Source organism: Triturus cristatus, chromosome 5_1 (genome assembly GCF_964204655.1).
Source record: "Triturus cristatus chromosome 5_1, aTriCri1.1, whole genome shotgun sequence".
Taxonomy (NCBI): Eukaryota; Metazoa; Chordata; class Amphibia; order Caudata; family Salamandridae; genus Triturus; species Triturus cristatus.
In genome coordinates, this window is record NC_140587.1 from 1,020,271,059 (window position 1) to 1,020,298,777 (window position 27,719).

The 27,719-nt window shown below is 45.5% G+C and overlaps 1 protein-coding gene across 2 annotated transcripts in view; it reads right to left on the minus strand.

Annotated features, from left to right (window-relative positions):
* Window positions 1-27,719, minus strand: part of TRIO (trio Rho guanine nucleotide exchange factor) — a 4,621,980-nt gene that overhangs the window by 2,052,174 nt on the left and 2,542,087 nt on the right. For both annotated transcript variants that reach the window (XM_085606120.1, XM_085606121.1), the window contains exons 28-30: window positions 8,342-8,434; window positions 8,145-8,256; window positions 6,112-6,302 (exon numbers count right to left, since the gene is read on the minus strand). In XM_085606120.1, coding sequence (XP_085462246.1) covers window positions 6,112-6,302; window positions 8,145-8,256; window positions 8,342-8,434 — 396 coding nt within the window. The remainder of the gene's footprint in view (window positions 1-6,111; window positions 6,303-8,144; window positions 8,257-8,341; window positions 8,435-27,719) is intronic.

Below are 27,719 nucleotides of genomic sequence, written 5' to 3' on the forward strand. Positions count from 1 at the left end.
CTCAAGTTCATAAATGAAATTAATCTAAAGTTTGGACTTAAAAAGTTCTGTGAATCCAGATTATAAATTGGACTGGGATTATTAACATAGAACCATTGACAAATGCAGTGGTCACACCTCTGTATGTCGATACAACACTCTTAACATATCAATGAATGTAAAAGCACTTATTTATGATAGTATAACATGAAGATGTTCTTTTAGTTTTTGTTTGCTTTTACCTATTGTCTCCCTTCTCAAATAGGATTTCCTCTCAAATAGCACAAGTACGCACTGACAGGATATGCATAATGAAAAAACCCTTGCAGACTGCATATGTGGTACCTATATGTTTTAATATTGAAAACAATAAAAAGATTTACCCCAAAAACACATGAGGCAATCTGCAGAGAACGTTATTTATACAAATACGTGAATCATTATACACCTGCAATTATGGAGGAAAAGTCTTCTTGTAAATTAGAAATGGGTATGTAGCTTCCTGGATCCAAACAGTCAGAAACTGCTTTATTTTAATGGTTGATCCGACTGGGGTATGCACCTGACATACTACGCGATTGATTACATAATCAGGTTGTCACCGATATGTGCCTCAGGGAAGGGAAATATTGGTACACTGACTGATCTAGCCAGTTTTGACAGAGGTTTTGTTTTAGGTCAATCTTTTGTTTGCTGTTACCATAGTTGTGGTGTTTTTGATGTCAAAACTCAGTAAAAAGAGTTTTTTAAAGAAATTGCTTTCTTGAGCCAAAACAATACTAATCATAGTGTTATTCCGAGGCAAACCAGCGCCTCATGAAGAGTTCCCACTTCTGGCACCTTTCTTGGCTTCAATCATGTCTCCAGGGGTGTAACTGGGCCCCAAGTACATGGGGAACCAGTTGCAGATTCCAGACTTTGGCTGCCATCTCCCAAGAAGACCTCAGCTAGATGAGGTGACAGCAGGAGATAGTCAGCGGCGAAGTTTGGCCCTGTTCCAGGAACCCAGGAATGGTTTAGAATTCTCGTTGGAGTGCTCCTCGGCGGACGCAAGGGTTGCAGCTGCACCGTTCCTCGCCGTTCTCTCGCCACATTGAGGATGCTGAGGCCGGTAGCTGCACCAATGGGGAAGCATCTCCACTGCAAGACGTGTCTGCTGCAGCTTTGTCCCCTTGGGACTGCAGGTGCAAGAGATGACAGGGCGCCCTGAAATATGAACTGAGCACTGTGCACTGAGCACTTACTCTCAACCTTACCCCTCCCAAGGAAGTGGGGTAGACAGGCATGCCGGCAGATGGCATCTACCATAAGGCCAAACTGTCAGTTTGGAGGGAAAGACGATGAGACCAGGTGCTGTCGCGTCATCTACGCAGGAGCCATGGGAGTAGAGATGTGCAATTAGACCCCCCAACCCTTTTGGGAGGCACAATGTACTACACCGACAGCCAGACCCCCCCGCCGGAAAACACAAGGGCCCTTTCTTTCTTTCTTTGCTGCATTGCTCACCAACCTACACACTGGGCTCTGGAGGAGGGCTGTTGTTGCCCAGCTATGACATCCCCTAAGGGGTTGCACGCAAGTCCACAGTATTGGTGAGGAGAGGTGCCACCTACCACTGTGTGTGTTATGAACTTGCCCAGCATGCTCCTCATTCCCAGACGAGAGCTCTCGTAAGATCCCAGGAGGCATTGCACTATTCTTGGGAAGATTGCTGTGATCAAATCGGCCATCAAATGTGTCTGGAATGATTCTAGCTCGAGAGCAACCGACCTTAAGTCACTCAGGGGAGCTTTTGCTAGCTTTCTCTTGATGTTGTGATTACCCTGGATTTTCCCTTCTTATTCCTTCCCCTTCTTCCACTTTTGAGGTTCGTTTTTTTCATTTTCACCCTTTCTACATTTTTTAAATATTTAATAAAAGAAAAGAACCAAAAAACAAAGTGAAAAAAACACACAGATTGGGGTCAGGAACTCTGGCTAGTGAAGGAAAAACTTGTGTATATGGAGGACCGCAGCAGGCACCATAATGTTCGCTTCCTCAGGGTCCGGGCGGGTGCTGAGGTGGCCAATGTGGAGGGATTCCTGAGGACATTTCTACCTGACTTGGCTGACACTGCCGTCTCACCTTCAACTGAGTTTTACCATGCGCATCGGACTCATACTAAGTCTGATTGCTGCAAAACCTTGCCTCGTCCTATCATTACTTGCTTCCTGCCACTCCAGCAAGCTTGACAACTGATCTCCGTAGTAAAACACAATGGTGGCTCTTTCCTGTATCAAGGTTTTAATGTTTATATTGCCACTGATTTTTCACACAACATCATAATTTGCAGGAAGAAGTTCCCATCCTCCTCCTCCCCTCTCCCATTATTATATTCCTCCTATGTGCACCGGGTTATTTTCTTTATTTCTTTATTTTACTTGTTCAGATATGTTTTCACCACAGATCATCCCCAACAACCTACAATAATGATCATTTCACCACTTATTTTTTTTACACCATTTATTCTATCTAACTGCAGATTTGGACTTCTCCTTCAAGAGACCAAAGCAGCGAGAAAGTGCCATCTTTCTTGCATGGTATACCCCCTCTTTTTGCTGAATTGTTGAATGTACTTTGACTGAGTGTGCCCTGGACTCCTGCCAATCAGGTGCCCAGGGCCTATGTTCCTTCCCTAAAACCTAAAATCCCAAATTGGCAAACCCTGGCCACATGTCAGCCCCTGGTAAATGGTACCCTAGGTACCCAGGGCCTTGTGACCAGGGAAGGCCTCTAAGGTCTGTATCACTTATTGTGCCACCCTTAGAGGCCCTGTACCCTAACAAAACCACACTGCCCTTGCTGAGTGTCTGGGTACAAGGCAAAACAAAGAGTCGACATGGCACACATTCCTGTGTGCCATGGCCACAACCTACACTGCCCTGGCATACATCAGCCACTCCTCTAGCTGGGTGCCATATGCCAGTGGTGTGGGCACAGGAGCATGAGCCCTGTGCCCCTACAGTACCCAAGTCCATTCCTGGGCACTGTAAGTGCAGTGCTGCCATTTAAGAGTATATGGTGCTGAGAGCTCGTCAAACACGAACTCCACAGCACCATAATGGCAACACTGAAGACTGAGAAGTTTGGTATCAAACTTCTCAGCACATTAAACCCGCACTGATGCCAGTGTGAGATTTAATGTACAAAGCACTACAAAGGGCATCTTAGAAATGCCCCCTGAAACCTAACCTACAATCCACGTCAGGTCTGGGAGGCTGCCTAGGAAGCCACACAGCAGACATGTTGCTGGACCCCTGGGTGGAGAGCCCCCGCTCTCCTGGGCCTACAACAATGCACATCCTGGGCGAGGTGCTAGGTCTCCTCCCCAGGATGGGCAGGGGGAAGCTTCAAAAGCATGCCGCCTCTGTGAGCTTCTCCAGGCCACTTGCTGTACCCAGCAAACTGGCCCCCACCAGTTCTGACCCCCACTCTGGCGGGAAGACTGACCGGAAACCCCAAGTAAGGACAGGGGATGTGCCAGCCTGACAACCCCACCCCTCAGGTGGGGGGTGGGGCGAGGTGAAGCACATCTCCGGGTGCTCCCCATCTTGAAGATGGGAAGCCCTGCCCAATCAGGACTAGGCTACTGCCCCCCTTCCACAGGAGATTGGCAGGATAGGGGGTGTACCCACCCCAGGGCAGGGACCCATTGGTCCGTGCCCTTTATCTACCTGTAACGCCCCTAAATCTAGTATTTAGAGGCACCCTGAACACTTCTTCTCGAGATTCCAGATTCCGAAAAAGCAAAGAAGAGCAAGAAGAAATAAGACCTGCCGTGCAGCTGCTAAGAAGAGGAAGACACCAACAGCTTTGGCCCCAGACCTGCCGGCCTGTCGACCCTCGAACCTGCTCCTGCTAAATCCCTGCACCACTTGTGGCCAGCAACCTCACAAACCCCGGAGGACCTGGCTACCTTGTGACTCTGAGCATCTGGGACTCCCATGAGCAGTGGCTCTGCTCAAAGCAAGTTTCTAACCCCTGGCACCAGCCCGGACCCGCAAACCCTGCACACTCTGCACCCGCCAAGCCTGGCCTGTGCCGGAGTGGACGAAGGCCCCGAGGACGTCCCCCCGGCGACTGTGACCCCGAATCCGGCACCCAAGGACTCACCTCGACACTCCTGACGACGCCTGCAGGCTCAGAACCAGGGACCCCACCAACCGCGATCAACTGAGGGTAAGATTTCCCGACACCAAAAGGCACCCGTGCACCCGGCGCCCTGCGGCCCCCTGTGCCCGACTCCTGGGTACCTACCTATCCTCCAACTACCCACTTACCTCTCGAAGTGGTGGTGGCACCTGAAGAATCTTCGTCCCCAAGCTTGCAGCCTTTGTTCGTCCTGGAGCTTTCCCATTGAAATCCATTGAGCGCCCGAAGGCTCAAAAGCACCCTGCACCCAGCCGCCCGAGTGGCCCTGGCAGTGTAACTTCTATTCCTACCTACTTCCCCATTTGCCCTGAGCAAGTGACCAGGAGCCCAGCTCCCACAGCCGCCTGGCCTGCTAGTCAGCAGCCACCAATCAAGGCCCCCCTGCCTCCCATAGGATAACATTGGGCCTAACTCACTCTGCACCCGGCCGCCCCAGTGCCGCTGAGGGTGCAACAACTGTACCAACCTGACCCTGGGAGACCCCTGAGTCTGTGCCCAGAACCTTAACTCTGCCAGTCGAGTACTTACCCAAAAGTCGATAACCCAATTTCCTTCCATAGGGTAACATTGACTGGTTTCTTCTGAAATTTCTTCTAAGTGTGGAGTTTCTAAATCTTAAAATATTCACCTAAAATCAACCGAGTAACGAAAACGGAAATACTCACCTGCTATTAGGAGAGATCCCAGTGCTGGATCTTGGTGCCCAGCACTGACCCTGAAAAGTACTCACAACCGTACTTAACACTAACCCAATTTTCTTCCATAGGAAATCATTGACTGTTTTTCTGTGAAATTTCTTCTGTCAATTTTTGCAACCTACAAATATTCTTTAAAAATCGTACCGACTGTGAAAACGTAATTGCTTACCTGTTTTAGATAGAGGTCCCAGTACTGAGCCTAGGAGCCCAGCCCTGGATTACAAAAGTAACGAGAACATACTTTACCTGTAACTTGAATTTTCTCCCATAGGGAATCATTGACTGTTTTTCTATGAAATTTCTTCTGTGTCAACTTTTAAAATAGCAAAATATTGTCTAAAAATCACAACAGTAACTAAAACGAATTTACTCACTTGTTTCCAAGATCTGTCCCAGGACTGAATCTAGGATCCAGTCCTGGAATTAGAAAAGTAATCCTGAAAGTAATCTATTGCAAATAACTTAAAACTCACATTGAGCTCAATGTATTATTGTGTTTAAAATTGTGTTGCCTATTGCAACAACCTGTAACTATTACCTACAAAAATCAATTGCATATTGCAAAGGTATTTAACTAAAGCCTCTCATTCTGAGAAAGTATATTTTGATACCTATTATTGGTTCTAAAATAAAACAACCATATATTTTTTTATATAAACTATTGGCCTAGAGTTCAGTTCTTGAGTGTGTGAGACCATTTGCTGACTGAGTGTGTACAACAAATGCTTTACACTGTGCTCGGATACTGCCTTACTGCTCGACCAAGCTACCACTTTAGAGAGTAAGGTTATATCTAACTTTAACATCTGCCAAACCTCTGGGGACTGTGGACTCTGTACACACTGTACCTATTTTCGGAACAGTATATACAGAGCCACTTTCTCACAAAAGCATAAAGAGGTATTATGGTTTAAATAATAATCTCGATTACAGCATTAAACTAATTTGTCTTGTTGATGTGATGCAGTCCATAGAAGCTTGATGAAACTCAAGCATAACTTTTTTGTTGCTGTCCACCATTTTCCTATGTCTTCTTCTGATCAAAATGTTTTGACCACCAATATAAACATAATCAACAGAAAAAGCCATCGCAAACCAAACTACAGAACAAATAGAACAATTTATTACAAGACATAGGTGACAGGCTTTCTGAACATCTTAATGATTAACAAGATGCAGAGTGACTGATAAACACTGTGGAACTGAGTAGAGATCGAATGCTGATCAGTGTTCTTCTACTTACTATGAGTTTGCTCTTGTAAATGTACTTGCTTTTTCCACTGGAATCCTTCACCTCTTTGCTCAACATCATTGCCATCTCGAAAAGGAAAAGGTGCCTCTCTCTGCCCTTTCGGATTAGAGTTTTAGGATCCCAGACCTGGAAAGATTCCTGAAGAATAAGCTCCCCCAGAGATTCGATATTCTCATCAAATCCTGGAAAAATAGAAAATATATATTTATAGTCTACAGCTCAAGTATCACTGTCCTTAACACAAAACAAAGCAAATAAAACTTCAGAGTGATATTATAAGTAGGAGAAAACGGGGTGAATGTAACGCACAACCTCAGTCACAAGATGCAGTAGTAACGTGAGGAAAGGAAATCTGCCATACAAGTTTGAGGACTCCTGGTTCCATCTCCCTGATGAAATGCATTAGGCTGCGTAATTTTACACAAACATAAAGATATATATGTACCTATATATATATTCAATGGAAAAATTGTTCCGCTAAGCTGTTGTTTGCATTGTCCCATAAGGCTCTGAGAAGTCTGGGGCTGTGGTTATAGCTGATGGCACATGTCTAGCAGTTCCACACTTCCCTGGCAGTCTGCTGTCAGGGCAATGATAGTTGTGCTGCATTGTCCCACTCAAAGACTTGCCTACTTGTGATTTTCTTGGGGTGTCTTTGACTTAGTTTGTTATGCCTTGTTTTTTCCAATGTTTTGCTTGAATCAATTTTAGTCTTGGATATCTCCCATTAACTTTCTTAAGTTTCTGTCTCTTCCTTCTACTATGACTGTGTTAAGTTTATAAGGCACATGTTCACTGCGCATTACCTGCTGTACCTAGATGTTGCATTTTCTTGAACAGAGTGCTAGAATATGTTTGACTGTCTAGTGGCTGAAGTGCCATTTCAAATTCTGTATAAAGCAGAGCTGAACTAAAGGCCCTGTTTCGTCAGCATCCTATGCACTCTCCTTAGTGTAATCACTTGCGCAGAGGATACTTGAGCGACTCTTCACCGCAGGAGGGAGTGTTGAGCGGGGGAAGACTCCTGGGCTCATGGGATCAGGATAGGTGATTTTTCCTGATGTACTTGTCCGACTCATTGCTGTATCCCGTGTGGTGGGGAGCGTGGGAGGTGGTCTGCGAGGCATATCTGTTCTATTGTATAACTTAGTGGCTGGCGACATGCTTGGGAGGGTGGCTGGGGAGGGGCTTTGTTGGGGAAGTTTTTGAGCGGGAAGGGGGGGGGGGTATGTTGTTCCATTCTGTTGCATTGGATGGTACCTGTACAGCGGGCAGCAGGGTAATGTGGATACTTTATGGGACATTGGATGTGGGTCTGGGCTGAGATTGATGGGCTGTTGGTGGTACTTCCTTCTGATCTTCGCTATCGCCCAGTCATTGGGGGATGTGTGTGTATTTACATGAAACTTAGTAAAAGTCTGTTTTAAAAAAAATCACTTGCACAGAGGATTCCCCAGGTAAACATATTCATATAAACGATGGGGCTTTCTATATATGGGTTCAACAGTATGTTTTGGATTAGGTGGTCATCGTGGTGAAGTATACAGGGAACACATTTCTCCTTTCTTGGAAATACATATTATGACTCATTAAGTAGTTGGTGTGAGAGGTATATGTGCAGCAATACCATATGCACATTTTCATTTTATTTAATTAGATTTATGTGCACAATAATATTGTACAACAAATTAATGCTACCACATAATTCCCATATACAGAAAGAATTCTGGAATGCATTTGACTGCATTTTATTAGATGATGTTTACAATAAAATTACAATGATGACATTATTTTAATTGTATTTTTAACAATACAACACATGCTTTTCAAAGAATGGTGTGGACTTACAAAATAAATGTGTAGTGTGGTTTCTGAATACCTTCAATTTGAAGATACAGTGAATTATGACCCTTTTTGAAAGAGACAGATCCAAACTGAAACATTATCAACAAAGTGACAGTGAATTATGACCCTTTTTGAAAGCGACAGATCCAAACTGAAACATTATCAACAAAGTGAGGTACCTTCTAGCATACTGAGATGCATGGCATCATTAGCTCGCTTTGGCACACTGAGCATCACCTCCAGGCCATCTTTAATTTCTCCTTTACCTTCTTCGCAGCATGTAAGTAGCTCCTATGGAAAGTCAACAAGCTACTGCTTAATACACAAGATATCTAACACTTTTCTCAATCTCCTAGTTGGCTTCCAAATAGCTTACCTTCAAAAGAAGCTGATACTTTGTTATTCTTTGAACAGGTTTGATTAGGTATGAAGATATTGAATTGGCTAGTCCATGTCGCAGCTGTATATCCTATAGGAAACAGAAAACAGTTTGGATCCTTCTTTCAGCAAATGAAGCATATTTATTTTCCTGCTCATGCTAACAATATACATAGTATAGTCTTCTGCATATTACTCTTCTTAGAAATGCACCCAAAAGTACAGTATGAGTATATCATAAAGTCTTGCAGTAACCCTAATAGGAGCCCAAGACGGTCTCCAAACCCTAAACATGGAATGCATTCAAATACAATGAGAACAAAATGATGAGTCACATGAGCCAGACATTCATGTGTCAGATTAGTATTCTACTTTGTGCTTCTTGCTACAAATTTCTAATATTATAAAATGTTGTAGTGAAAACAATGCAGGGGCTCTAAGTAAAATCACTGTGATCAGTCAAATTAGAAACGGTTGCTGAACTGCATGCTTAGATACATGCCTTGTCACTCGATGGAGTCCATGCAACGTTGCGCAAAACGGTGCACTGGAACCCATACTGCGATCTGACATATATCTAAGAGTGAATATCCCCTAAAAAAAAAAAAACTTACCATGGCAGCCAAGAACCCAAATCATATGAACCCCACTCCACAAAACCACAGTAGTTTAATGTGCACAACACAATTCATCTAGAGAGATTTCGGAACCACATTTCACGTTATTGTACCAGAGCATCCAAATATTTCTGGATCATACTGTATACCGGAAAGCAAAAAACTAACACCTCAGTGTACCTACTGAGTCTAAACTATGCCACATCTGCCATGTTTCCCAGGTTCATGAGTGATAAGGTGCCCAAGTTCAGGTTTTTCCCTTTGAATTCCGGTATCTGCCGTCATGATTTTAAAATGGAATAAACAAGACTACAAGTCCCAGAATATAAACCTTGCCACGATCCGCTAATCATGCATGAGCCTAGGAAACTTAGCAGGGATGCAATGGATCCCCTCCTGCAACTCTGAAACATTATAAGTGGCAGATCACTGGAAGCCGAATGTTACGTTATGTTAAAGTAAACGTCGGTTTAACAAGAAAACAACTGGATTCTGAAGAAAGGAACTATATGGAATGTCAGCATATAGAGGCTCTAGGTCTTAATTGACAGGCCCAGAAGGCTTTTGACAAGGTTAATATCAAAAAAGGAAAACGGGTTAATAAAAGGATAGCAGTGAATGATAAACAAGCAGACTTTAAAAGCGAGCAGTCATCAGAAGGAAATTGTTACTTCACAATGCACAGCAAATTACCTCCGCCTATTACATCAGTCATGACATCTTCAATGACATCATTGATAATATAACAGCAAGATTTGCTGTAAAATAATTGATGAGAAAAGTGTGCATGGCGGAGGCGCGAGTTATAGTTACTTGAGGACGCGAGTTACAGTTTCTTGAGAGAACTATAACTATAACTGCTGATTTTCTTTGGTTTTATGTGTGTAAATCTAAACCTAACTATAACATCCCTGTAACCTTTTTTCTTAAGTGGCTTTCAAAGTTATTTTTAATTCTATTTCCCAACTAAAATGTCCCTGTAATCTTTGCTATTTAGTCAATATTTATATAGTTACAGTCAACTGTAATCTAATTGTCTCCATCATTTTCATTTATCATAGCCACCTCTATTAGTATCACTGCAACTTGAAAAATATAATGGTATCTTTCAATGCCTGTGATTCCTTCAACATGACTCCTGGGAAGTTTGCATAAGGATAGCCAAATAATATACTGTTCATGTCACTAAGAGTATGGAGCGCTTCTTATCACCCAGTGTATAATTCAACATCTTTAGCAAATATTTCCTTTAATCTTCATGAGAACATTGGCACTCTTCAGAAAGAAGACATCCTCAATAAATTAACAAACACTCTTTTCAAGAACTCTTGCTGTGAAAAATCTATAAAGGTACGGGCTGACAGGAAACGCAGACAGGTGAACATGTCAGGAAATTAAACAAGTTCCCACACTGCTACGGGTACCATGTCACTTCCTAATAAACAGTGGCACCTATTGAGCTTTCAAAATCTGTAGATGTGTTCTCAAACCAAGCCGAAACAAGATGCTAAATGAGCCACGGGTGTTTCGACAAGTACAAAAATACGAGTGGGAAGGATGTTGAAAAATATGAATGACACAATACCTTATAAAGTGCAAACACTCCTGCTCTTTTTTCGGCACATTAAAAAAATTTACAAGCCAGATCTGATAGAGACTTCTAGTCACAGATTCCTTACCTTAGAATTTCAGCAGGTGTCAGACTAGATCAGGAAGATTTTTTGTGAGCAGTACCTCTGGGCACCAGTAGGTGGCGTTGATTGGCTTCGTATGCGTCATCAGCGGCGTCCGCATCGGAGATGACGTCCGCGACACCTATACAGATGGCACCTTGGCACGCTGACGGCAGTTTTTTTTTTTCGTGCCAGCCACCACTGGTCCAAGAGAAGAGCTAACAGTCATTGTTTGACTGGATTTTTTCATTATTTTGTCGAGAGTTTTTGAGGTGTTCCTCCGTGTGTTGTGAGGATATGCCATCCAAGAAGATAGGTTTTAATCCCTGCAGAGCCTGTCACTGACAGATGTCGGTGACGGACTCGCACCTCATCTGTCTATGGGGCTTGGAGCATGACCACTACACAAAGTCGTGCCCTGATTATGGGGCCATGAACCTGAAGGCTTTGAGCGGGTGGTCCCTGAAGCTCATTGTGGCCCGGCATGCGACTCCATGAAAATTGAGGTCCTGGTTGAGGGGGAGGTCCCGAGAAAGTTCGGGAAGCCTGAAGTCCTCATCACCCCACTCTAAATCCTCGGGACATTAAGGTAGGAGGAACAAAGAGAAAAGTAAGAAGTCAAAACGCTCTTAGAATTCTCCTCGTCCATCGGCCACCGTGATGAGGGAGCATTGGCCTTCGAGACCTGGTTCCTCGGAGCCTGAGCTACTCGGCGCCTGCCTGATTTTTCTGGAGTCATTGCGACCCCCACCCAACTAGCTTATATACTGCAGTTGGGTCAGCGGCAAACCTCTCTGCCTTCCCCAACCAGAGCTGAGACAGTAGTGACAAATGCGTCATTCCTGGGATGAGATGGCCATCTGGGGGAGTTGGACATCAGAGAACTCTGGTCTCCCGCAGAATCTGGACTCCACATCAACCTGCTGGAGCTATGTGCAATCCGGCTGACATTGAAAGCCTTTCTACCCTTCAGCAAGGGAAAGCTACTGCAGGTGTTAACGAACAACATCACAGACATGTGGTACTGCAACAAAAAGAACGGGTTGGAGTCGTTGACCTTTTGTCAAGAGGGCCTGCTGTATGAAGCTGGCTTTTTATGTAGTAGTGCCAATGTAAAGGCACACTATGCAGAAAGTTCAGACTATTATGATTCGCAATGTACCCTAATATAGGTCTGGGTAGTCTCCTAACCTTTCACCTACATTTATTGTACCATTGTACTACATAACGGTTTTGGTGCTGACCTTTTACCTAGTTAGGTACTGCAAAAATGTTGTGGGGTTTTCTCAGAAAACTAGCCTCATTTATTATGCAAGAGGATTCTCAGAATCACAGCAGGATTACCATCGTTATCTTGCAACGCTCCCAAGATGTGGAACGCTCTCCCTAGATCCTCAGATGCAACTCCTCCTTCTCCTGTTTCAAAAGGGACCTGAAAATCGATCTCCTTAACAAATACTTTCCTGACCAACGTCAACTAACCTAGACTTCAATATCCGAGTTTACTCCTCTCTCTTGACATTCAAGGATAGTTGGTGACCGGACTGTGTTAACCACCTTATCTTCCATGCTGTATTTTTTCTATCCCTGGTTTTGCTTCCTTACTGCCTGCCTACTTTGTAATGCAATTACCGTCTGTTTTTCTTTACAGTATGTATGTAAAGCGCTCTGATACCTACGGGTCAAGCTAGCGCTATATAAAACTGTTAAAATAAAAATAAATAAAATAATAACTGTGCATAAGGTTCATCACTATTGTCATCCTTGGCTGACATGACACAACGAGGTGGAACAACCTTAGGGTACCTTTTGGGCATATAAACACCATATCTTTGCTGGAACAGGCAGAGGAGAAAAACTTCAATGCTGACACTAGAAGCTGAGGTCCCTGCACGCAGATACTCCAGCAAGCAGTGGTCTGACAACCCTCGCGGGGTGTCCATATCGAGACCAAGACAGGGTCCTTCATTTTCTTACGTCAGGTAATGGGGTTGGCTCTTTCCTAGGGGGATTCTTGGCTATACACCTACATATATCCTAGGTACATTAGATACATCTAGTTAGGGTTAGCATCAAAGGAGTACGCATTACTATTGGCATGTATCTATATACCTGCATAACTCCATTGTTTTAGCACTGTGGTAAAATTCTATCGTCTATTTACTTTATTGGTCCTTATAACCGTTTATATCTGTTTTTGTCTTAAGGTCATTGCAGCACACACATTTTACACTAGAATGCCGCTGGTTTAATAAATGCTTATTGAAGACGTCCCCATCATTTAATCTGTGTATCTCTCTGAGACAAAGTGAGCATGAGTGACTGATCGAAAAGAACTGTACTGTTTCCACGATTGCTGAGGGGACAGGGTTGTCATGTTCGATAGTTGCCAGAAACTATTCTCTCCCTGGTAAGAGGGGTTCACAGTGGCACTGTGAGCTAGCTGGTGTACAGGCGGATATATCCGGTGGGGGTGTCTGGAATCAGCCTGGGCACCAATCCTACAGTTTACGTTGTCTAAACGTGCGGATCCTGTATAGATATATAGGAACTACATGACCCTATTTGGTTTATAGGGCTTACTTTACTAATCCCAAGTGTCTATTTGTGGTAATGTTGTTGAGCAGCTTAGGTTTATCAGAGGGAAGTTTAAAGCATTTGTTGTACACACACAGTCAATAAATGATGCACACACTCATTACGAAATCCAAGACCAATTTAGCAAAATAACAGATTTTTATATGAATTTAGACACCAAGATTTTTAGAATAGCTTTGGTAATTTATTGCATATAAATAGCAAAAATACTCGAATAACAGTTTTTGAGGAATGAGCCTGAAACGCGGTAATGTTATCCTATGGGAGGAAAAGCACATACATAGTCTTGCACTTTAAATCGGGGGCTCCCATTTGGTCTTAAGGTGTTAGGGAGCCACGGTCTAAAGAATCACCAGCAGTTTTGGGTTACCTGCCCTGGGGTGTCCGGCTGCAAGAGGTACTGGTCGGAATGATAGCCTAGAGTGCAACACCGTAGCAGTCAATGGGGACTTGAAAACAAAAGGTCGTAAGGAAACGATTGGGGATATGTCCGAGTGCTGCAAAAATGTTGTGGGGTTTTCTCAGAAAACTAGCCTCATTTATTATGCGTGAGGATTCTCAGAATCACAGCAGGATTACTATCTTCTGCATAATAACTGTGCATAAGGTTCATCAATATTGTCATCCTTGGCCGACATGACACAGCAAGGAGAACACCTTAGGGTACCTTTTCGGCTTATAAACACCATATCTTTGCTGGACCAGGCAGATGAGAAAAACTTCAATACTGACACGCTTACACTAGACGCTGAGGTCCCTGCACGCAGATACTCCAGCAAGCAGTGGTCTGACATCCCTCGCGGGGTGTCCATATCGAGACCAAGACTGGGTCCTTCATTTTCTTACTTCAGGTAATGGGGTTGGCTCTTTCCTAGGGGGATTCTTGGCTATACACATACATACATCCAAGGTACATTAGATACATCTAGTTAGGGTTAGCATAGAAGGAGTACGCCTTACTATTGGCATGTATCTATATACCTGCATAACTCCATTGTTTTAGCACTATGGTAAAATTCTATCATCTATTTACTTTATTGGTGCTTATAACCATTTATATCTGTTTCTGTCTTTTGGTCATTGCACCACACAAATTTTACACTAGAATGACGCTGGTTCAATAAATGCTATTGAATACGTCCCCATCATTTATTCTGTGTATCTCTCTGAGACAAAGTGAGCATGAATGACTGGTTCGAAAAGTACTGTACTGTTTCCACAATCCCTGAGGGGACAGGGTTGTCATGTTCGATAGTTGCCAGAAACTATTCTCTCCCTGGTAAGAGGGGTTCACAGTGGCACTGTGAGCTAGCCGGTGTACAGGCGAATATATCCGGTGTGGGTGTCTGGAATCAGTCTGGGCACCAATCCTACAGTTTATGTTGTCTAAACGTGCGGATCCTGTATAGATTTATAGGAACTACATGACCCTATTTGGTTTACAGGGCTTACTTTACTAATCCCAAGTGTCTATTTGTGGTAATGGTGTTGAGCAGCTTAGGTTTATCAGAGGGAAGTTTAAAGCATTTGTTGTACACACAGTCAATAAATGATGCACACATTCATTACGAAATCCAAGACCAATTTAGCAAAATAACAGATTTTTATATGAATTTAGACACCAAGATTTTTAGAATAGCTTTTGTAATTTATTACAAATAAATAACAAAAATACTCGAATAACAGTTTTTGAGGAATGAGCCTGAAACACGATAATGTTATCCTATGGGAGAAAAAGCACATACATAGTCTTGCACTTTAAAACGGGGGCGCCCATTTGGTCTTAAGGTGTTAGGGAGCCAGGGTCTAAAGAATCACCAGCAGTTTTGGGTTACCTGCCCTGGGGTGTCCGGCTGCAGTGCCACTGGTCGGAATGATAGCCTAGAGTGCAACACCGTAGCAGTCAATGGGAACCTGAAAATAAAAGGTCGCAAGGAGGCAATTGGGGACATGTCCGGGTGAACTCAAAGGGAGATCAATTCTTGAGGACCCCTAGGCCATGGGTACGTAGTCAGGAGTCACAGCCCCGGGCTGTGGAGCTCAGGTGCAGAGGTTCATGATTGGCATGCCACTGGAGGTCGAGACTCTCACCGTTGTCAGTCGGTTCTGCAGAGGTGTGAAAAACAAGACAGCAGGGCCCCTCTCGTCATGGATCTCATCGGTCCTGAAGTCAATGTTGTGCAGGTAGGTTTTCCACGGTGGTGGTGTCCGGACTGGAAACAAACAAGCCTTGGCTGGTGCAGGTGCTCCGGTACTCAAGGTATTGGTGCAGGAGGGGTTCCTGAAGAGTCTAGCATCTCAAAACTCGGCAGTGAGACACGGCTGACCACCTAGAGCCACAAAAAGCTCCTCCTGATGTGTGGTTTCTTTGTTGGGCCCGGTGGCCAACAATACAGTGCACTGCGCAGATGCGGTCAGTGCCTGCAGATGCAGGGGGATGGCTCCTCCACTCTAAAGGAGATGCTAGATGGTTGTTGAAGTGCTGGGAAGTCCTCCATGTGTTGGGGAAGTTGCACAGCTGCAGGACCAGTTGGGTCTTCGCAACTGTTAAGACACATGCAACAAGGCAGTGTTTGGCACCAGGTTTGGAGCAGGTCTTTAGCTCTTGTGGGATTGATTTCTGTTTCCAGGTAGTTGAATCTATCGGTCTGCTTTCGGGGAGACCCCTAAAAACTCAATTTAGGGGCATTTAAGGGAGCATAGGGTGGTAGCCAATGGGCTACCTCCGCTGGGGGCACTACACCTCCTATATGACCACTTCTTGTGTCGAACAGTCAGAACCCTGACCCATAATTCTCTATTTTCACCAAAAGCAAGATGGTGAAACCCTTCTCTGGCTCTCCACTGCAGAAAGCCCACATTAGGGGTGTGCCTAGCTTGTAAGTGCAAAAGACACACAATTGATGGACTGAATGCAGAACAAATCAAAACATTCACCCCCAGTCAAGAGATCTGGGTTAAATCCATCATTCTTTTGCTCACCATGCCACCCCAGTTTTAGACCTGGCCATATGCAAATCAGTCTTGACCCTGTGCCTCATGGGAACAGTCCAGCCCGAACTGCTAAGCCAGGTTCTCCCTGGACCGGAAACAAGCATCCTAGGACCGGTTTCAGCCAAGATAGCTTAAATCCAGTGGCACAGTGAGCTTGGCAGTTCGGTCTAGACTGTTCCCATGAGGCACAGGGTCAAGACTGATTTTCATATGGCTAGGTATAAACTGGGGTGGTATGGTGAGCAAAAAAACAATGGATTTAACCCAGATCTCTTGACTGGGGGTGAATGTATGATTTATTCAGCATTACGTCCGTCATTTGTTTGCGTAGCAGTTTTCACCCTAAGTGGGATGGGTATGCCCAGACGTGGGTCCCTTGCTCACTGTGGCACTGGATTCAAGCTAGCCTGGCTGATGAAAGGTAATACCCAGAAACCGGTCCCAGGATGCTCGTTTCCGGTCCAGTGAAGACCTGGCTTGGCAGTTTGGTCCATGAGGCACAGGGTCAAGACTGATTTGCATATGGCTGGGTCTAAACTGGGGTGGCATGGTGAGCAAATGAACAATGGATTTAACCCAGATCTCTTGACTTGGGGTGAATGTATGATTTATTCAGCATTCCGTCCATCACTTGTTTGCATAGCTTGTAAGTGCAACACACCTGAATATCCAATTTCCCGCCTGCTCTGGTTCCAAATGGGCCGCAGGGCAGGAGGTGGCATTCCCCATGTCTGGGGAAACCGGGTTCACATATTAAAGGCAGCAGATGCTTTGAAGCTTTTGGCCTGGATATGTTAAATCACTAGCCATCCTGTTGGAGGAGGTGGGAACAACTTCCGCAGCGCAGGCATTGTTTCTGAACTCTGAGAGTGCAGGCCCTCTCTTGCTAGGGGTCAGAAACTCATCTGTGGTGGAAGGCTGGCAGATACCAGTCAGCTAACACGTTAGGAGACTAGAAGGGCTGCAGGGGGACTTCTTAATGTGCCCTCTGGGTGAATGTATTCATAAACCAAATGCTGGCATCAATATGGATGTATTGAGACAAGGTATCTGTCACCAAATACCATTATTTTCAGTGAAGCCATTATGTAGCTGGGTAACTCATAATGACCAGTTCCCAGTAAATACCTTTAAAATGGCTTTCTGATCACTTGCAATGCCTAGCAATTGGACTAGTCATCACAGGGGCACATCTGCTTATGCAGCTGTGCCCTCACATGTACTATAATGCACCCTGCCTTAGGGCTCTAGGGCATGCTGTAGGGATGACTTGTATATAGATAGGCTTTCCTGTTTTCAGTTTCTATTTTTGGTAAATTCTGGTGGTGTTTTTTCAGTGTTTTCCAGTAATTTCAATACCTACAAAAAACAGTGCTTTTCAGTGGTTACTCATTTTCGCGCCATAAAAAACAAGTGAGACAGTGTTTTACCGGTGTTTATGGAACGCTTTGCTGTTATTATTGCTTGCTTTCTTCGTCAGGCCCCAGCCATGGTAAGGACCACACTGTATGACATTTAAAGTGGATAAGAGGGCGATCATGATGTGTGCTGAAGAGATGAATGCCAGAATGTCACCATCTGACCAGACCAAGCAGTGTATATAGGTACAAACTACAGAGAATCGTTTGTGGCAGCCAGCAACGTCTCACAGTTCGTATCATTTTTCATAATTTACCCTACAATATCACTGGGAGCTTCGGACGACATGATTTACAAGTGTTCATATGTGCCACCATAGCATAATACAAAGTTACACATTGGATGAGCAGAACAGAAAGTGTATTTAGAAAGTGTATTTTCACCCCGAAGAGCAAGAGCACCACAGTGCTGAATAACTGAAGGTTCCAGTTCATCTTATAAACACAAGATTTTTTTGAGATGCCTTCGGTTCGACACAAAACTTCTAACCAAACAAATTTGATGAAGAAAAAGCATGATAGACAATAGGGATTCCGGGACTCCCATCAACCTGAGGGATTTCCACAACAAATGTCTGGGAACTAGACTGAATGATCTCCTCAGTTTAACAAACGCTAGATATATTTTAATGTAATGTATTTCCAGAAAATCAGAGAAAGCCTGAAGACCTGGTCAACTGTGCTAGTGTTACGCCTGAAAACAGCCTGTCATCCATTGTTCCAGTTGATTAAGAAACTGCCTACGGAAAATCTTCTGCAGATTGTCCAATAAACGGATGGGCCTGTAATTACTTAGGATGCCCCTATCCCCCTTTTAAAAGAAAAAAATATGTTAGCACTAACCATTTCATTATGGAAACAAACGTAAATAAACAACATGGTTTCCCCCTGTTAATTTTTTTTTTTTGTTGCAATTTAACAATAGCCACTCCCACTACCACCTCCTTGAATTCCCTCCCTGCCACCCTGCAACAGTGCCCCTCATCTTTATGTAGCCCCTCTCTCATATGCATTTCATTTGTTGTGTAGCGCTACTCATATCAGTGTAGTGTGTGTTAGTACTTTACACTACGCACACATTATACAGAGACAACAAATCATACAAGTATGTAAATCAGTCTACAGGGAATGTCACATAAGCCAATGAGGATTACAAGGTGTATGAATCACATGTCATCCATACTGGTGGGCAGTATATTTTAAGAGGGTTTGATCTGGAGAAGCACAAACTCAGGATTTAAAGAGTACTCCAGTGGTTAGAGGTTGCCTTTAATGATAAAAATGTATATCTGCCCAAAGATACTCATTTTAGCAACATTAGAATGATGAAAGACTGAGGAAGTTCTAACTATATCACAAAATAAAAAAAGCGAAGTTCTAACTATACCATTCAGGTTTGCATGCAGCTCTTTGATGACAGTTCATTGGTCACAGTCCTATGTTAGGATTGTAACTTCTGAACTGCAAGTAACACAAGGATCTCTGTCACAATGACAGTAACCCACTGAGCTTCCACATAAACTACAGTTCATCTGCATTTAAAAACTACTAACAGACAAATGATTGCTCTCCAGCAGGATCATTAATCCCTAGCGTTATCTGGGCATCTTTTATTGTCTTATTGTCGTCCTGCATCGGCCATGATAATGATAAAAACTATTCAAATGAAGCACACACGAAGTACATGTCCTGCTGGGCCTGTGCAGATTTTAAAAAGAAAAACAACTAGTAACACATTCTCTTACCTACTACTCCATTAGTCAAACTTAGTGTCGCAGCCTGATGTGATAAGCAGCTGAAAGGGTCAGGAAAGGTGAGTAGGAGTAAACAAACTTCTTTTCTCCTGCGCTGCATAGAAAATGAAATATCCAAGCGGCAGAACAGTAGGCAAAGGTTACCGCGGCCAAAGAAAGGATTTGTCGCCTTTCGCCATGTGGAGATGAAGGGGTGAAAAATTAAACAAAGCCTCGTTTACATGTAAATGGTCTTTTAAAGACCTGTGAAGTACTCGGGTGCGGCTTTGATAATCTCCTAAACTGTCTGTGTGTGGGCACCCGGGAGGCTGTCTCGGCTCGGCTGACACACACCACGTGTGCTCTGCGCGCCTGCCTTCAAGCCCTCACTGCGAGGGCCAAGGCTCCTGTTTGGGTGGCTAGAACCGGGCCTGATTACAATGCGGGCACAGGTTGTAAAGGCATATCCACACGTGCACGAATGCAAGCATTGCAACCAGTTACAGTAAGCACCGATAGGCCAGCGCGCACACATAGGCATGATTTTATAACCTGCGCTCGTATTGAAACTCATAAGCATGATTGCACATCGAAATATCATGCATATAATATGATAACACGGTTGGCGCACATTGTGTTTTTCATGGCAAAAGTTGAATTTTGGTGCCGGTATTTTTCACTTTTATTTTTTACTTTTTTACCGAGAGGGACATGCTTAAGACATTGATACACAAGGTTGTTTATTTGATCTTTTCTGCAGCACTCAGTTTGGTTAGCGATTCGAATACACAAGCGCACAGTGATTGTCATTGTTCTCATGAGTTGGGCAGTGTATCACGGGTTGACGTCCCCCTTGTTAAATGACACTATTTCTTTTAATGTGGAAACCAAGTCTTTTATTTCCGTATATTCCCATTATGATGATCAGTGCTATAAATAAATTTTTCCGATGTTGTAGTTACCCCTGATTGTACTGCTTTGGCTCCCTTAAGTGGCCAAAAGGTGCAAATGGCCAAGAGTGGTGAATCCAATTTGAAAAATTCAGCGATACTCGGTTTAAACCGGGTCAGCTGATTTGCAATTGGTAGGGTAATCTCGGGCAGAGTCGGTTAAAACCGAAATCCAGACAGCCTATATATAGAACATGTAGTGTACTGTGGCATTGCCCACAGGGAGTGGGCAATGTCGTGTTTTTAGAATGGTTTGCACCATTTCATGCATCCTGCAATTGCAGTCTGCATGCAGTTTGTGTGTTTGTCCCCTAAGGTAGCATAATACATGCTGCAGCCTATAGAGACCCTCTTTAGTACCCATGCCCCGAGTACCAAGGGTACCATTTACCAGGAACTAACAAGGGTGCTAAAGTCCTTGCCAATTGAGTTATAATTAAGATTTGTCTTGTTTTAAGGGAAAGAGCACTGTCACTGGAGCCTGTTTAGCAGGGACCCAGTGCGCTTCCAAACAAAAGCATCAGTACCAGTGAGCAAAAAGTGGGGGTGACCATGTCAAAAAGAGGCCCTTCCCTACAACTGCGCCTCTGGGTATGACTGGAACAGCAGGGCATATCCCTGGTGGTTCAACACATGGCGAGTTCCCTGACCTTCAGTGCGGACAAACTCAGCCATCGATGCCTATCAGATCACAAATGCCGTCTCCAACCGGTGGTGTCGCAACGAGTTTGCAAGGCAGCTGTCACTCAGACGCTTTTTGTCTCAAGTGGAGCTCAGATCTCCTGTAAGTCTTTCAGCCCATACCACTCCGGCCCAGCGTTCTTAAGAATATTAGCAACAATGGGCCCAAGTCATCCTTGTGTCTCCGGGCTGGGCATGGAGAGTCTGGTATCCCGAGTCTGGTATCCCAAGCTTCTGAGCTTAGCCATCGATCCTCCGATCCGGCTGCCCCTTAGGGAGGATCGTCTTTCGTAGCAGTGGGGGAGGCTCCTCCACCTGAACCTGTCTGTTTTCCGTCTTCTTGCGTGGAGATTGAGCGGCAGCAGTTGACAGCTTTCGAACTTCCTCCCGACATCTGTAATGGTACTTTGGTAGCCAGGCGTTTCTCCAACAAGACGCTATACGCCTGCAGTTGAAAGAAATTTGTGGCATGGTGGGCAGAAAAATCTGTTGATCCCATTTCTTAAGTATTGCTCTTTATATTTTACCTTGCCCTGCAAAGCTCTGCTCTGGGCACTTCTAAGGGATATCTCGCTGCTCTTTCTGCCTATTTGTTTGTATGTTTTTGAAGGGTCTTGTCCACCTCTTTCCCCCTTCACAATTCATTATGCCTCACTAGGACCTCAAATTAGTTACCAATTTTTCTGTGTGTGCTCCATTCGAGCCTCTCTACAACTGTCCCCTCAGGCTTCTCACACTAAAATTGAGTTCTTGGTGGCAATTGCATCTACCCATAGAGTGAGTAAGATGAAGGCCTCTAATCTGCCTTACCTCTCTGTCTATTCTGACAAACTGGTACATTGCATAACAGCCTCCTTTATGCCGAACGTGGTCACCCCATCTCATGTAGGCCAATCAGTCACATTGCCTACCTTCTTTGCTCCTCCACATCCCTCTAAAGAAGAGGAGCAACTCCACTGTCTGGGCCCAAAAAGAGCATTGACACTCTACCTTGACCGCACACCAGAATACCACTCTTTGTGGGGTAAGTTCAGGCAAAGAAAGATTGAGCGGTGCAGAAGCAAACCATCTCTCGCTGAGTCGCGCTCTGCATCAAGATCTGCTATGCATTATGGGGAAAATGCAATGCACTTAGGGATGAGATATGTGCTACGATTTTAGGCACCAGTTGAAGTCTTTCCCTGAAGAGGGTGCCCATATAATGTTGTTGCTACGTCAATCGCGGGGGATTGGCTTGGGTGGATGTGGACCCAGCAAAAATTTACCAAACAATACTGTCTGGACAGTCAGGTCCGTAGGGATGGGCACTTTCCCCGTTCAGTCCTGCAGGACTTCCTTGTGTGAAAATGGTCTGCAGACCCACCACCCAGGGTCGTAATGCTTGGGTATCTATTGTAAGGTAAGGAAGTCACTAACAGATGATCAGGTTACTTACCTTATCCGGTAGAGACTACAGCTAGCCACAGATTCATTAGCCACCCACACCTCTCTCCCTGCTGTGCGGCCAAATTTCTAGGGTTAGGGCTCATCATTTTCAGGGCCCTAGCTTACACACACCAGTGTCAGTGTTCTTCATGGCTCCGCGGTTCTGGTATGGAAAGTCGTGATACAACACGTTACCTTTAGGTAAAATTTTGTATCCGGTGCAATAATAAGCTAACCATTACTGATAATAAAATTTATGTGCAAGCTGAGTTCCTGTCTGCATAAATACTGCCATGATACACATTTAACCATTTTAAGCGTTGCTAGTAAATACTGGGCTACCTTCAAAGGGATATTGTTATCATGCTGCAGGGGCTCGTTATTAAAACTCCTCTGTCACAATTTTGAAGATTACTGCTCAGAGTCCAGCATGTCTAGGAGGGCAGGTCTTCTAGACAATTTGCTGTGGGTACAAAGGCTTCTGCTGTCATCTGCAGACCATGTTGCACACATTTAAGTACATTACTAGTGTAGTTTTAGTCACCTGGATCAAGAGCTACGATCTCTCAGTGTAAAACACAGTCTGTAGATCAATGCATGATGCAGTTCCTTTTAGCCAATCAGATCTAATTTTGAGATCTGTCGGATCCGTGGAGGATAGCAAAACAAAAAATTATTTTCCTATGGAAACTAGGACCTAAATAACTTCCTACTGGCGTTTGCCAGGAAGTTATAGTTAGGGACTAGTGTATTAAGAAAAGCCCTTTTCGTATTTAAGTTTAAAACAGATTCTCTTGCAAGCATTTGTAGCTTAGAAACTGAAAGGGGCCAAAAATCACATCACATTTTGTTTCACAAAACTCTGAATACCCTCAATTTGTTTTTGATCGAGTCAACGTGTAGCATTACATGTCAGGTTGTCTGGCTTTAGTTGTTTAATATTTGGTTGATGTATTTTGAACTGTGGCATACTTTAAACATTTTTTTGATTTTTCAAAAACCTTTATTGAGAAAATTGAACAGCACAGTTACAAGATTCCACAGTTGCAGGGCAGAATGCACAGAAATACAGCACATCACAGCAAAGGCTACCTCAAGCTTGTGCCACTAGGAGACAATGTCAGGGAGAGATATCGTGCAGCCGCTAAGAAGGGGAAGAGAACAACAGAGAGAGGGACCATGAGTAGGAGAGGGAGGCAGACGGAGCGAAGGGGAGCAAGAGCGGAAAGGGAGCAGCTTATTGACCTTCACCGGCAGCTGCCGCGGGCAGGGCGCCGGCAGGGAGTGCGGGAGAGTCCGCAGGGCGCTGGGAATTATGACTTGAGAGGTAGGTCACAAGTGGACCCCATATGTCAATTGGGCGAGATCTGGCTGGTAGAATGTCCCAGAACTCGGACAGGAGGGTCTATCAGCGGGAAGCATCCTCGAGCCAGAGTGCAACCTTAGGCGCAGGCCTACGACCCCAACACATGGAGACCCTGCGCCGCTCTAGGACCAGCAGCATGACAGTCAAGCGGTGGGAGGCGTCCAGGCAAAATTTAACAAAGCCTAAGAGGCAGAGCAGAGGGTCGGGTTGGACCAGTGTCGAGGTGATTTCAGAAATTGCAGCGCAGACCTTGCGCCAGTATGTGGAGACCTGGGGGCACAGCCAGGCGAGGTGGGAGAAGTCAGCCGGGGGCGCAGAGCAGCACAGGCATCTGTCACTTGCAATAAGTCCTAATTTGTGCAGTTGGGCTGAAGTCCAATATAGCCTATGTATGTACTTAAAGTGAATAAGGCGCAAACGATAATTTGGGGAGAGACGTTTGATCTGCTTACAACAATACATCCAGTCGACTTGAGAAATTTCGACCCCTAGGTCCTCGCCCCATGTAAATCGCGCCCGGTCAGTGGAGGTGGAAGACGCTGCCAGCGTGTAAGCGTAGATTTTAGTGACCAGTTTCGAGTAGATCGAGAGTGGCCATCGAAGGGGGAGGCTGGGGAAACGAGGGGTGCAGCTTCCTACAGACTGCCCTGAGTTGGTAGTAAAGCACGGTGTCCATGGGGCCAGAGTCAGTGGCAAGTGAGAAGAATGTGTTCCCAGGGTAAAGGTCTGACAGTGTGGTGAGCCCCGGGCGAGTGGCGTGTTTAACCATCCCAGAAGACTGGAGAGAAGGAAAAGCCGGGCGATGAGCGATTGGCATAGTGTTCGCGGACAGCATATCGGATCCTGAAAATTTACGTAGCCCGTCCCAGGCCCAGCGCAAGGTCTCAACCGTGTCAATTTCAGTGCGTAGGAGCTTCGCCAGTGCGAATAAAGCAGTCGTGAGCGGCCACGGGGCAGCGAGGTCGGCCTCCACTGCGACGTGAGGCTGGAACAGCGTGGGGTGAAGCCAGAAGTGTAGAAAACTTGCCTGAGCACTAAGGACATAGAGCTTGAAATCCGTGGCGCCGAGCCCGCCACGTGACATTGGGAGAGTAAGGATGCTATATGCGATCCTGGGTTGCCGGCCGGCCCTAATTAGGGTGATTAGCAGAGATTGGATCTTGCAGAAGAAGTGGGCAGTAAGAGGAATGGGGATATTGATGAATAAATAAAAAAACTTTGGGAGTACCACCATTTTGGCAATGGCTATGACCCCGGCTAGAGACAGAGGCAACCGGTTCCAGAGAGGGATCTTGGACTCCAACCAGTCCACTGCGCAACCAAAGTTAACTCTCCACAATTCATCCACATCCCTGCTCAGCAAAATGCCCAAGTATCTAGTGGGCTCCGAAGCCCACATAAAGGTACAGTCTGGAAAAAAGGGCGTTGTGGCGTCTGTAAGAGGAAATAATACGGACTTATTCCAGTTGACTTGAATTCCGGAATAACCACCAAAGGGTATCACTCATGGACCAGTGGGCTGAGATTCTCCTGGAGATTGCGAACATACAGAGTAATATCATCCGCATACATCGAAACTAATAAAGCACGAGCTGCAAAGCCAATGCCACTCTGAGTATGATGTTGTCGGAGACGAGTTGCAAGGGGCTCCATTGCAACGGCAAATAAAATGGGGGACAGCGGACAACCCTGCAGAGTGCCGCGCCCGATGGAGATGGGCTCAGATATTTGTCCGTTGATACGAAGACGGGCTGTGGGAAGGGTATAAAGGAGTGACACTTTGCGCATAAAGACCGGATTGAAACCCAAGCAGGGAAGGAGATAAAACAGGAAAGGCCACTCTAAAGTATCAAAGGCCTTGGTGGGATCAAGCAGGGCGGCCACTGCCGGAAGCGCTGGGTTTATTTGATGAAGAACGGAGAAAATGGATCGGAGGTTGTGGGAGGTCGCGCGGCTGTGAATAAAACCGGACTGATCTGGGCGGGCGATCAGTGGCATGAGAGGAAGAGAAGCGAGTAGTTAGGCGAAAATGTTATTGTTTAAATTGATGAGGGATAAGGGACGATAGGAATCTCGCAGCTCAGTGGTTTGTCCGGCTTTAGGAGTAACGTAAGCAATGCCTCGCGTAGCGACGGGGGGAACTGACCTGTTTCAAAGGACTCATTATGCATGGCGGCTAAATGAGGGACCAAAAGCGGGGCAAAGGAGGAGGCCGGGAGGCCGTCCGAGCTGGGGGCCTTGTCACCGGGCATACCATTAATTGCCGCTAGGATTTCTTCTTTAGAGACAGGCTCATCTAGGAATTACCGATGGGGATTGTCGAGCCAAAGGAGTTGAAGGGTATCAAAGTATTGGTTGAGAACCTCATGCGGGGGAACCGATCCGGCCGTGTAGAGTTGTGTGTAGAATGTAGTGAAGCGCGTTTTAATTTCCTCAGGGGAGGTAGTACGGGCAGGACCGTCATCCTGAAGGGCAGTGATGCAGGATGCGGCCCTAAGCTGGCGGAGGAGAATAGCGAGGGTCTTGCCCAGGGGGTCACAATAGCCATAGCAGCACGCCCGTGCCTCTCTACCGAGAGACGCAAGTTCTCTGTTGGCCTCGTCAGCAAAGTCAATAAGTTTCCCGTGGATCTGGGCAAGCGTGTCAGGGTTTGCGTCGAAAACCTTAATCTCCCCTTCCAATTTGTCGAGAGTGCCGCGGATAGAGCATAGGACGGCAGACTGCTTGGAAATACATACCCTGCGAAAAACAGCTTTAAACCCTTCCCAGAGCGTGGATGGGGTGTTGACGGAACCCTTGTTAAGCTCGAAGTAGTTTGTAATTGCGGTTTGCATCTCATCACAGAAGACCAAGTCACGTAACACATTGGGGTGAAGCCGCGAGGAGAAGGCTCGGCGGGGGGAATGCGGGAGGCGGAGACATAGGCGAACGGGAGCATGATCTGAGAGAGTGCGCGCCATGTGATCAACGGAGGTGAGCCAGACCAAGGCGTCCGGAGTAGTGATCCATAAGTCCAGGCGGGACCAGTAGCCGCGAGAGCCAGTGACACTTCCGCACAGCAGGGTGAGCATGGCGCCACGCATCGTACAAGGAGTTGTCAGAGTGAATGGAGCTGAGGAGTGAAGCTGCGCGCGGGTGAGGGGAATAAGGGCCGGACTGGTCAAAAGTAGCAGTCGGTGTTGCATTAAAATCCCCACCCCCAGAGCAGCGCAGCAGGGCCGAAGGCTGAGATGTGGTGCCAGACTTGCGCGAAGAAGTCTGGGTCATCGCAATTGGGGATGTACAAGGCAGCAAGTGTCAGGGGCTGGGCCAGCAGGGTGCCGTGAAGAATCACAAAGCGCACCCCAGGGTCAGTGATTACCTGAGAAGTGGGAGCCCTTTGTGTAGCAGGATGGACACCCCCAGGAGTAGTTTGAGTAGAAGGAAGAGTGAATTTCTCCCCAATGTCGGGAAAGGAGTCTGGAGGTAGTGACCGGTAACAAATGGGTCTCTTGTACAAAACAGATGTCCACCTTGTGCCGAATGAGGTGGCATGGACCAGTCGTGCCTTGCGGTGGTCGTTAAGACCATGAACATTCCAGGTCCAGATTGTGGTGTCAGTCATGGTGCCGAGTCAAGGGATATAGCGCCAAGAGAGGGGAAGAGGGAGGCAGAAACTGCATACAGATGTATGGAACAGTGCAGTTAATAATGGAGAAATAAGGCCGTGCAGCAAACCGTGGAATCGCAATAAGATATCAAAGTCAAAGGTATTACTAAATCCTCATAAGGAGGCAACCGTGCAAACAATACAATCCACCCAGTAGGAGTTGGACAGCAGGAGCGAGGAGACATGTCATGAAAAAGCCAGGTGAATGAGCCTGTGCTAGAAAGAACAACAAGGCCTCACAGGGAGGCCACCAACCCCAGGAACCCCGGAAA